Source organism: Salmo trutta, chromosome 28, assembly GCF_901001165.1.
Source record: "Salmo trutta chromosome 28, fSalTru1.1, whole genome shotgun sequence".
NCBI classification, from domain to species: Eukaryota; Metazoa; Chordata; class Actinopteri; order Salmoniformes; family Salmonidae; genus Salmo; species Salmo trutta.
Window position 1 is genome coordinate 24,092,521 of NC_042984.1, and position 11,540 is coordinate 24,104,060.

Sequence of the window (11,540 nt, forward strand, 5' to 3'; positions counted from 1 at the left end):
GCCTTTTGGACCTAGACTTGGCGCTCTGGTACAGCTTTCTGTGAGGTAGCAGAGAGAACAGTCTATGACTAGGGTGGCTCGAGTCTGACAATTTTTAGGGCCTTCCAATGACACCGCCTGGTATAGAGGTCCTGGATGGCAGGAAGCTTGGCCCCAGTGATGTACTGGGCCGTATCCACTACCCTCTGTAGTGCCTTGCGGTCGGAGGCCGAGCAGTTGCTATAGCAGGCAGTGATGCAACCAGTCAAGACGCTCTCGATGGTGCAACTGTAGAACCTTTTGAGGATCTGACGACCCATGCTGAATATTTTCAGTCTCCTGATGGGGAATAGGTTTTGTCGTGCCCTCTTCATGACTGTCTTAGTGTGTTTGGACCATGATAGTTTGTTGGTGATGTGGATACCAACCTGCTCCACTACAGCCCCGATGATGAGAATGGGGGTGTGCTCGGTCCTCCTTTTCCTGTAGTCCACCATCATCTCCTTTGTCTTGATCACGATGAGGGAGAGGCTGTTGTCCTGGCACCACACGGCCAGGTCTCTGACCTCCTCCCTTAGGCTGTGTCATCGTTGTCGGTGATCAGGCCTACCACTGTCGTGTCATCTGCAAACTTGATGATGGTGTTGGAGTTGTGCCTGGCCATGCAGTCATGAGTGAACAGGGAGTACAGGAGGGAACTGAGGACGCACCCCTGAGGGGCCCCCTGTGTTGAGGATCAGCGAGGCGGATGTGTTGTTACCTACCCTTACCACCTGGGGGCGGCCCGTCAGGTAGTCCAGGATCCAGTTGCAGAGGGAGGTGTTTTGTCCCAGGGTCCTTAGCTTAGTGATGAGCTTTGAGGGCACGATGGTGTTGAATGCTGAGCTGCAGTCAATGAATAGCATTCTCAAATAGGTGTTCCTTTTGTCCAGATGGGAAAGGGCATTGTGGAGTGCAATAGAGATTGCATCATCTGTGGATCTGTTGGGGTGGTATGCAAATTGGAGTGGGTCAAGGGTTTCTGGGATAATGGTGTTGTGAGCCATGACCAGCCTTTCAAAGCACTTTACGGCTACAGACATGAGTGCTATGGGTCGGTATTCAATTAGGCATGATATTTTAGTGTTCTTACGGAGAGCGTGATCACACAGTCGTCCGGAACAGCTGATGCTCTCATGCATGTTTCAGTGTTACTTGCCTCAAAGTGAGCATAGAAGTAATTTAGCTCCCCTGGTATGCTCGTGTCCCTGGGCAGCTCGCGGCTGTGCTTCCCTTTGTAGTCTGTAAAAGTTTGCAAGTCCTGCCACATCTGACGAGTGTCGGAGCTGGTGTAGTACGATTAAATTATAGTCCTGTATTGACGCTTTGCTCTTACAAGCTTCCGGGTTAGAGTCACGCTCCTTGAAAGCGACAGCTCTAACCTTTAGCTCAGTGCGGATGATGCCTGTAATCCATGCCTTCTGGTTGGGGTATGTACGTACGGTCACTGTGGGGACGACGTCATCGATGCACTTATTGATGAAGCCAATGACTGATGTGGTGTACTCAATGCCATCGAAAGAATCCCGGAACATATTCCAGTCTGTGCTAGGAAAACAGTCCTGTAGTTTAGCATCCGCTTCATCTGACCACTTTCTTATTGACAGAGTCATTGGTGCTTCCTGCTTTAGTTTTCGATTGTAAGCAGGAATCAGAAGGATATAATTATGGTCAGATTTGCCAAATGGAGGGCGAGGGAAAGCTTTGGACACGTCTCTGTGTGGAGTAAAGGTGCTCTATATTTTTTTCCCCCCCTGGTTGCACATTTAACATGCTGGTAGAATGATGTAAAACCGATTTAAGTTTCCCTGCATTAAAGTCCCCGGTCTCTAGGAGCGCCGCCTCTGGATGAGCGTTTTCCTGTTTGCTTATGGCCGTAACAGCTCTGCTGTAATAAAATCTGCGTGACTCCAAAACAATATAGTCAAACCTGAGACAACTTTCTTTCAATACTTTATTGGTTCCCCCACACAATTATAGTGGAAACAGTAATGAAATTAGAATACACATTATACATCCAAATATAATATGAGAACACATTAAAAGTATTATATATATATAAAAATGCCCAAAGAAATCAATCATTCTCTATGCATTGGGTTAGCCTAGTGGTTAGAGCGTTAGACTAGTAACCAAAAGGTTGCAAGATCAAATCACTGAGCTGACAAGGTACAAATCTGTCATTCTGCCCCTGAACAAGGCAGTAACTGTTCCTCGGCCATCATTGAAAATAATCATTTGTTCTTAACTGACTTGCCTAGTTAAATAAAAAAAATGTACAGGTGTAATCAATCTGGTAATAGCTCCACCTTGCCCTCGAGGAGGGTACAACAGAACAGTGTTTTGCATTTTAAATTCAACGGAAAAAGGTAGTGAACGACCAGTTGAAGAACAGTGTGATTATGGAAGCCCAGAAGAAGATTGTATGGTGTGTGCTTCACGCGTTTTCAAATTTTAAATAGTCACATCCATATTGATCAGGCCACAACCACCAAACGGGCACAAATTTACCTCAAAGGCTGTTGAAGAATGGCGCGCACCATTTTGGGGACACGTGTCTTTCAGTACAAACCGTCACACAATGTAGCAAGCATTGAATCGCACTGAATGCACCCTGTGCATAGGGATTAGGGGACGATTTGGGATTGGCCCATAGACTACTACCCAATCAGTGGCTCATAATGGAGTGCTTTTTAATATCACTAGCACAAAATGATCAACAAATCAGCTGTTCTGAGAGCAGCAGAAAACAATGTTCCCTACCCAGAATTACATTTAGTTCAATTTACCAGTAGTCATAAGTCTTGTACTTTATCCGTTTAAGAATAACCAACAAACACTACAAAAAGCATCTGCCCTGAAATGTAAAAAGCGTTTTCCCTTTATAGATAATCATTTTCGTTTGCCCCATTTGTACATGTTTCTTTTATCACACAGCAAGTCATGGGCACTTTTCTTGTGGCATACAATATGCACCAGCTTTAGATTCTCCCGAGTGAACAGCATTTTATAAAAATAGTCCAGGTTTATGTTGCTGCTCTTGCGGTTCTGTAGTGCTTCCACCAGGGCAGGAATGACCGTCCTCTTCTTCTCAATCCTGGGACAGAGATTTCTACAGATTTGATCCATAACCGACAGGACATACATAACATTCCAATTGATAATTAAGCAAGCTTTTTTGTAATACTGTTTCAAACATGATTGTGAACCTGACATTCTGAATGACATTAATAACCGTTATTCACTAAACCCACCTGTGGTCCAAGTTCCAGGTGCTAAAGAGAATCCGGCTCTCTCGGTTGCCATAGGGGTTGATGGAGTGGAGGGAAATGCATTCATCCTGGTCAAATGCACCCTGAGGAAAGGAGAGGGATGGGGGAAGGACACAGGCTATAAGACAGGATGCTATGGAGCCAAACATGATCTGGTACTGTTGGTAACCATTCATATCTCCATCATGACTGTGACCATTGTACATCACATAATTAATTATGTTGTGTTTATGCTTTATTATAGTCAAATTCTACATTACTAGCCACTTTCAGGTTCATAAATGTTACCTGACAGGAGAACCATCCATCCTCGGTGCATAGTCGATTGAGTTCCTTCTCTGTCCTGTTAAAGTAGCAGCCATTGTACTTGTCAGACTTCAGCTGCATCACCAAGGACTCTGCAGTCTTCTTGTATTCAGCCTTGAGTTTAGGCTTTTGGATTGTTTGAGCATAACTATCCACCTGTGAATAAGCAAACTATAAAATCAGTCATGAGTAAGTATATTCTTTCCCCTCAGAAAATAGAAGGGCAGATAACAATTTGAAGTAGATTTGTTAAAATGAGATACTCCTTGAGGAGCACTTCTTGACAGTCCCAACCACTTTCAGTGTCAAACCAAAGCATCAGTAATACAGTTTTACCTCCTTCATGTATCCACGAATCCTGCTCTCACAGTTGTACTTCATGTAGGCCGATTTGGTCTTAAATCTGACATCAATTCCTGAAAGCACAGAAATGGAAGAGTGCAACTTTAAAAAGGCACAGTTTGTTTCAGCTAAATATAAAAAGTGTCTTATACTTTGCTCCATCTTGCTTTTGGCTATCACATTGTTTCCTGCAGGATTTCTTTCCATCCCAAGATAGAGGACTTTTTACCTTGGAACCAGTCTTCATCGTCTTCTCTGTTTTCAGTCTCAGAGCTGTCCTTCAAATGCAGCAGCAGTTCCCCCAGGAGTTTGCGTCTCTTTGGAGACCGCTCGTCAGAGAGAAGCCCCTTAGCCGCATCAATCAGAAGATCTGAGTTCCTGTCGGTGTCCAGCAACCGGACTATGTCACAGACAACTGGAATAATAACAAATCATACCTGTTATTTAAATTGATTCACAGAACAACTTTTGTTAGCTACACATCTAAGCCATGGCACCAATGTGACCAACTGGGTTTGAAGCCCAGACAGCCTAACTGGCCAACCTGGACTCTGAGGTAGACGTAATAGTAAATGTAAGTCTGGAACACTCCAATTAGTATGATATGTTGCGTTTCTTATGGTATGTATTAATTTGTGGATGTCCATCATCCATTTCGTATGATACGTTATGAATTAAAATTAATATTAATACTGTATGTAACAAATTGCAATTCGTACAATATGTTTCTAATTCCAATTTGTTGTGGCTAACGTTGGCTAGGTGGCTAAAGTTAGCTAGGTTAGGGGTTAGAATGAAGATGAGTAGTTAGGTTAAAGGGTTAAGGTTAGGGCAGTGTTTCCCAGGACCAAGTTTGGGAAACACTGGGTTTGGGGAAGGGTTAGCTTACATGCTAAGTAATTGTAAAGTAGAAGGGAGTCGCAAAGTTGCTAAAGCTGTCCGTGATGAGATTTAAACACGCAACCTTTACGTTGCTAGATGTTAGCGTTATCCACCCTACTTTTTACTTAAGTAACCTTCTGTCTTATGCAACCATACCAAACATATCATACTAATTTGGGTGTCCCGGATTTACATTTTCTATGTTACGTCTGGTCTGAGACCACGCTGCACTGGCAAGCATCACTGGCAGGTAAAGTTAAGCTACACATTAGTGAGTGTGGTTAACTGCTCTTCCTACAAATTAAAGCATGGCTAATCCATCCTTTTCAAATCCATTAACTCAATTATTTGCCTACATAAAGTATTTGAAGTGCATATTTAAATTAGTATTGTTATCATATATTTACCATGCACAACTACATAAAGTAGGTCTCGTCATTATATGAATGTGCATGCAACCAAGTCTAAGGTGGTTGGTTGGCTTGTTGTTTGTTTTAACTGTTTTTTTTACAGTCACAATGTTTAACTCACATCCGCTCCAGCTCTCATCCATGGCAAGAAGGACAAGTTCAGCATGGTCTGGAAGACTTCGGAAATAGTCCTCTGACAATTCTGTTCCATCTTCATACAAGCAAATATGCGAACCGACGAGTGGAACCTATAAGAAAAGGATTCACATAATTTAAACAAAAGAACAATGTAACTTTCATTATCGCCACTTCCTTATTGCAGGTCTAGACCAGCTGTTTCGGTCTGGTAGCAATAGAATGTGCTAAATATTGCTAAACTACTGGTCGAAATCGTACCTGTAGAAGTTTACTCCCCTTTTTGAGAAGCTCTTTCAGACTTGTTGCAGCCACCCCATGTTTTGTAGTTTCATTCAGACTTCTTATTTTGACAAGTTTGTTTTTTCTGAAAAGTCCAAACATCGCGTCTTTTCTTCTATGAAGACCATTGTGCAGAAACACGCAAAGAAAGGAATCATACTGCCAACTACTGGACAGGCTGTAAAATTATCCAATATTCTTCTTCTATGGTATATTGGCGATCACACAATTAAATGTGATTTCCGGATGGAACCAGGATTCCCCAAAAAACGTACAAATTACCATAATTTAAAAAATAATACCGATCTGGTCACTACACAGGGGAGCCTGGGAGGGTGGGTCTTCCGGCACCAGTACCCGTTGCAAGTCTTCAGATGAAAAATCCTTAAGTCCTGAAAACATTTCTGCTGCAGCCACAATAATGTCCAGTTTCTTAGACTTCTTTGAGAATTGTGGTGTATAGTTTATAACTGTGACAATGAACGCAACAAAATCCACCTTTTTAACACACAGGGTGTCTTTTGTCTGGCAGCAAACATTTACTACAGGCTATGGTGTATCCACTACCATATCTTCACTAGCATAACGTTTTCTCAATTATTTTAATCGCCTCAGCATAGGATATTTGATTGACAGCTCTAACTTTTGCCATCTCAATATCCTTCACCCTTAAAGGGCACTTCAGGAACTCAGGATCATGATCCCCACCACAATTGCAACACTGTCGTCCTTCTACACACCGTTCTTCAGTATACTCTGTTCGTCTGCACACACTTGAAAGATGGCCAAATCCTTTACAAGTCTTACACTACAGTGGTTTGGGGACGAAAGCTCTTACGGCTTATCTTACATAACCAAGCTTCACATGCGTAGGTATTTAATCTTTATTAAAAAACAACAGGACCAACAGACTTACTTATTTTTCCCCATTCACCCAGCGGGTCAGACGCCGGGCACCAATCACACCAGGAATTCTCTTCATGTATTCAACCTGAACATCCGTTGTCACCCCTGAGATGACTCCGTTGACCGGTGCTCTACTCCGAAGTTCAAAACACAAAACTTCTGTTGCCCGGATTCTTCTGAGGACCACTGCAATCTTCCACTGCTCTTCAGAAATACATTTCATCAAAATAAGACAACTCCTGGTCACTCTGACAGACTCCACTTTTCCAAGCGCATTCTTAACCATTTTCGACACCTCAAATGGGTTTCCCACATATGCATCCTTACTCAACAAGATGCGATTCATTATCATTCACACACGTATATTCCACTCTAATTTGAGACAATTTCCTTTTTGTTACAGTTTTTGATACTACTGTTATCCATTCAGAACATTCGTCTCTTATGCAATTTTCAATTCAAAAGCTTTATTAGCATGAGAAACATACACCATTTATACAAAAGTATGGGGATACCCCTTCAAATGAGTGGATTCGGTTATTTCAGCAACACCCATTGCTGACAGGTGTATAGAATTGAGCACTCAGCCATGCAATCTCCATAGACAAACATTGGCAGTAGACTGGCCTTACAGAAACATACACCATTTATACAAAAGTATGGGGATACCCCTTCAAATGAGTGGATTCGGTTATTTCAGCAACACCCATTGCTGACAAGTGTATAAAATTGAGCACTCAGCCATGCAATCTCCATAGACAAACATTGGCAGTAGAATGGCCTTACTGAAGAGCTCAGTGACTTTCAATGTGGCACCGTTATAGCATGCCACCTTTCCAACAAGTCAGTTCATCAAATTTCTGCCCTGCTAGAGCTGCCCTGGTCAACTGTAAGTGCTTTTATTGTGAAGTGTAAACATCTAGGAGCAACAACAGCTCAGCCGCGAAGTGAAAGGAGCTTCATGAAATGTGTTTCCATTGCCGAGCAGCTGCACACAAGCCTAAAATCACCATGCGCAATGCCAAGCGCCGGCTGGAGTGGTGTAAAGCTTGTCGCCATTGGACTCTAGAAAGTGGAAACACATTCTCTGGAGTGATGAATCAAGCTGGCAGTCCGACAGACAAATCTGTTTGGCGGATGCCAGGAGGATGCTACCTGCCAAAATGAATAGTGCCACCTGTATAGTTTGGTGGAGGAGGAATAATGGTTTGGGGCTATTTTTCATGGTTTGGGCAAACCTCTTAGTTCCAGTGAAGGCAAATCAAATTGTATTGGTCACATACACGTGTTTAGAAGATGTTATTTCGGGTGTAGCAAAATGCTTGTGTATCGTGCCTTTTCTTCTATGAAGACCATTGTGCAGAAACATGCAAAGAAAGGACACGCTACAGCATAGAGTACAATAACATTCTAGACGATTCTGTGCTTACAACTTTGTGGCAACAGTTTGGGAAAGGCCCTTTCCTGTTTCAGATTGGCAATGCTCCTGTGCACAAAGCGAAGTCCATATAGAAATGGTTTGTCGAGATCAGTGTGGAAGAAGTTGACTGGCCTGCACAGAGCCCTGACCTCAACCCCATCGAACAACTTTGGGATGAATTGGAACGCCGACTGCGAGCCAGGCCTAATCGCCCAACATCAGTGCCCGACCTCACAATTGCTCTTGTGGCTGAATGGAAGTAAGTCCCCACAGCAATTCCAACATCTTGTGGAAAGCCTTCCCAAAAGAGTGGTGGCTGTTATAGCGGCAAAAGGGGGGACAAACTCAATTTTAATGCCCATGAATTTGGAATGAAATGTTCAACGAGCAGGTGTCCACTTACTTTTGGTCATGTAGTGTATGTTTACATTGCCAAAGTAAGTTAAATAGATAATAAACAAAAGTGAAATAAACAAACAATCAAAAATGATCAGTCAACATTACACTCACAGAAGTTTCAAAGGAATAGAGACATTTGAAATGTCATATTATGGCTATGTACAGTGCTATAACGATGTACAAATAGTTAAAGTAAATATAGTTGTAGAAAAAAAGAAGGAAGGGAAGCGCTGCTAAGGTATACAGTTGTGGCCAAAAGTTTTGAGAATGACACAAATATTAATTTTCACAAAGTCTGCTGCCTCAGTTTGTATGATGGCAATTTGCATATACTCCAGAATGTTATGAAGAGTGATCAGATGAATTGCAATTAATTGCAAATTCCCTCTTTGCCATGCAAATGAACTGAATCCCCCAAAAAACATTTCCACTGCATTTCAGCCCTGCCACAAAAAGACCAGCTGACACCATGTCAGTGATTCTCTCATTAACACAGGTGTGAGTGTTGATGAGGACAAGGCTGGAGATCACTCTGTCATGCTGATTGAGTTCAAATAGCAGACTGGAAGCTTCAAAAGGAGGGTGGTGCTTGGAATCATTGTTCTTCCTCTGTCAACCATGGTTACCTGCAAGGAAACACGTGCCGTCATCATTGCTTTGCACAAAAAGGGCTTCACAGGCAAGGATATTGCTGCCAGTAAGATTGCACCTAAATCAACCATTTATCGGATCATAAAGAACTTCAAGGAGAGCGGTTCATTTGTTGTGAAGAAGGCTTCAGGGCGCCCAAGAAAGTCCAGCAAGCGCCAGGACCATCTCTTCAAGTTGATTCAGCTGTGGGATCGGGGCACCACCAGTACAGAGCTTGCTCAGGAATGGCAGCAGGCAGGTGTGAGTGCATCTGCACGCACAGTGAGGCAAAGACTTTTGGAGGATGGCCTGGTGTCAAGAAGGGCAGCAAAGAAGCCACTTCTCTCCAGGAAAAACATCAGGGACAGACTGATATTCTGCAAAAGGTACAGCGATAGGACTGCTGAGGACTGGGGTAAAGTAATTTTCTCTGATGAATCCCCTTTCCGATTGTTTGGGGCATCCGGAAAAAAAAAAGCTTTTCCGGAGACGACAAGGTGAGCGCTACCATCAGTCCTGTGTCATGCCAACAGTAAAGCATCCTGAGACCATTCATGTGTGGGGTTTCTTCTCAGCCAAGGGAGTGGGCTCACTCACAATTTTGCCTAAGAACACAGCCATGAATAAAGAATGGTACCAACACATCCTCCGAAAGCAACTTCTCCCAACTATCCAGGAACAGTTTGGTGACGAACAATGCCTTTTCCAGCTTGATGGAGCACCTTGCCATAAGGCAAAAGTGATAACTAAGTGGCTCGGGGAACAAAACATCGATATTTTGGGTCCATGGCCAGGAAACTCCCCAGACCTTAATCCCATTGAGAACTTGTGGTCAATCCTCAAGAGGCGGGCGGACAAACAAAAGCCCACAAATTCTGACAAACTCCAAGCATTGATTATGCAAGAATGGGCTGCCATCAGTCAGGTTGTGGCCCAGAAGTTAATTGACAGCATGCCAGGGCAGATTGCAGAGGTCTTGAAAAAGAAGGGTCAACACTGCAAATATTGACTCTCCATCAACTTCATGTAATTGTCAATAAAAGCCTTTGACACTTATGAAATGCTTGTAATTATACTTCAGTATTCCATAGTAACATCTGACAAAAATATCTAAAGACACTGAAGCAGCAAACTTCGTGGAAATTAATATTTGTGTCATTCTCAAAACTTTTGGCCACGACTGTACAATAGCAGATTTTGGTAGACAGAAGGTGCTCTTTGGTTAAAGGGTTAAATTGGTCATCAAAACGAAAGGAGGACCAAGGCACTCTTCATATAATTATTTAAAATGCCTTTATTTGTATGGCATGTTCAATGGAAACAAAGTTTAAAAATAAAATATGGGTTGTATTTACATTGGTGTTTGTTCTTCACTGGTTGCCCTTTTCCTGTGGCAACAAGTCACAAATATGGCACACTGTGGTATTTCACCCAATATATTTGGACATTTCTCAACATTGGATTTGTTTTCGAAATCTTTGTGGGTCCGTATAATCTGAAGGAAATATGTGTCTCTAATGTGGTCATACATTTGGCAGGAGGTTAGGAAGTGCAGCTCAGTTTCCATCTCATTGTGTGGCCATTGTGCAATATACTGCCATCTAGTGTTTCAGAACAGCACGTGCACACAGCTGACTTCTAAATTATAAACTGTCACAGCTGCTTATTAAAATATCCTGGAGCAGATGCAGATAAAAAGTAGCCTGGTTGCCGTCTCTGTTCAGCTATTACATTCCACTCTCTGTCACTCCTTTCATTTCCCTAAGAGACTGTTCTTTTGGAAATCTTCAAATATGAACATTATATCAATAATAGATCATCACCGTGTTGCAAGGTTTAACGTGACCACGCCACCGAGTAGGGTACAGCCACAGATTGAACAATGAGCCAGATATTTCACCGGATGTATACATTTGAAGCATCCGGTTGGCGTTTCCACTCACTATCAAATATGGTGATGAGAGGAAGTCCAGTGGCCGGCAGTGTGAGAAGATGGAGCGAGATGGATTTTGGTCGACACACTGCTAATTTTGTTATCGATTAAACATTTGATATCCATACAGTTTTTCTATTTCCAAAACTAAAATCTGTAGCAAACAGAGTGGACTACATTTTATAGACTTTACCCTTTGCCAAAGTAAACAAAAAAACAAGCGTTATTTAGAAGAAGCGCAAGGGCAAATTGAATTATTGCACACGCGCACGCACAGAGTAAGAACGCGCCAATAGGATCTCACTAGCGTGTGCTTGGCTCTGTCCACCTCCTTGCTTTTTCTGCCCACTATGATTAATTTGCTCCCTTCGGGAACGACAGGCTCTGGTCTATCTTGGGTTTGTTCTAAAACATCTTTGGTACAGCCGTAGGGTACTCCCGTTACTCAAATTGCCGAGTTTATGCATAACCTGACAACGGCTGTATTTTTTATATTTTTTATAATTATATAAACATTTTAGATATGCTTGGTTGGTCATTTTTAATCAACAAACTACATCATATTTAAAAACACTTAAATTCGAAACATACATTTTTTGCATGAA

The 11,540-nt window shown here is 42.4% G+C and overlaps 1 protein-coding gene across 1 annotated transcript; it reads right to left on the bottom strand.

Moving 5' to 3' along the window:
* Positions 1–1,958: 1,958 nt before the first annotated feature.
* Positions 1,959–5,799, bottom strand: LOC115165848 (DNA fragmentation factor subunit beta). Its single transcript, XM_029719277.1, has 7 exons — positions 5,627–5,799; positions 5,352–5,478; positions 4,168–4,353; positions 3,933–4,012; positions 3,579–3,752; positions 3,273–3,373; positions 1,959–3,115 (listed from the first exon to the last, which is right to left on the bottom strand). The coding sequence occupies exons 1-7, from the start codon at positions 5,747–5,749 to the stop codon at positions 2,911–2,913; spliced, it is 996 nt and encodes a 331-aa protein (XP_029575137.1). The 5' UTR covers positions 5,750–5,799; the 3' UTR covers positions 1,959–2,910.
* Positions 5,800–11,540: the final 5,741 nt, after the last annotated feature.

Excerpts from the sequence above, each read along its gene's own strand:
- LOC115165848 (XM_029719277.1), bottom strand. The coding sequence starts at position 5,749 with ATGTTTGGACTTTTCAGAAAAAACAAACTTGTCAAAATAAGAAGTCTG. Across the intron at positions 4,354-5,351 it reads GGATGAGAGCTGGAGCGGAT|TTGTCTGTGACATAGTCCGG; the intron begins GTGAGTTAAACA and ends TTATTATTCCAG. Across the intron at positions 3,116-3,272 it reads ACCTGGAACTTGGACCACAG|GATTGAGAAGAAGAGGACGG; the intron begins GTGGGTTTAGTG and ends TCTCTGTCCCAG.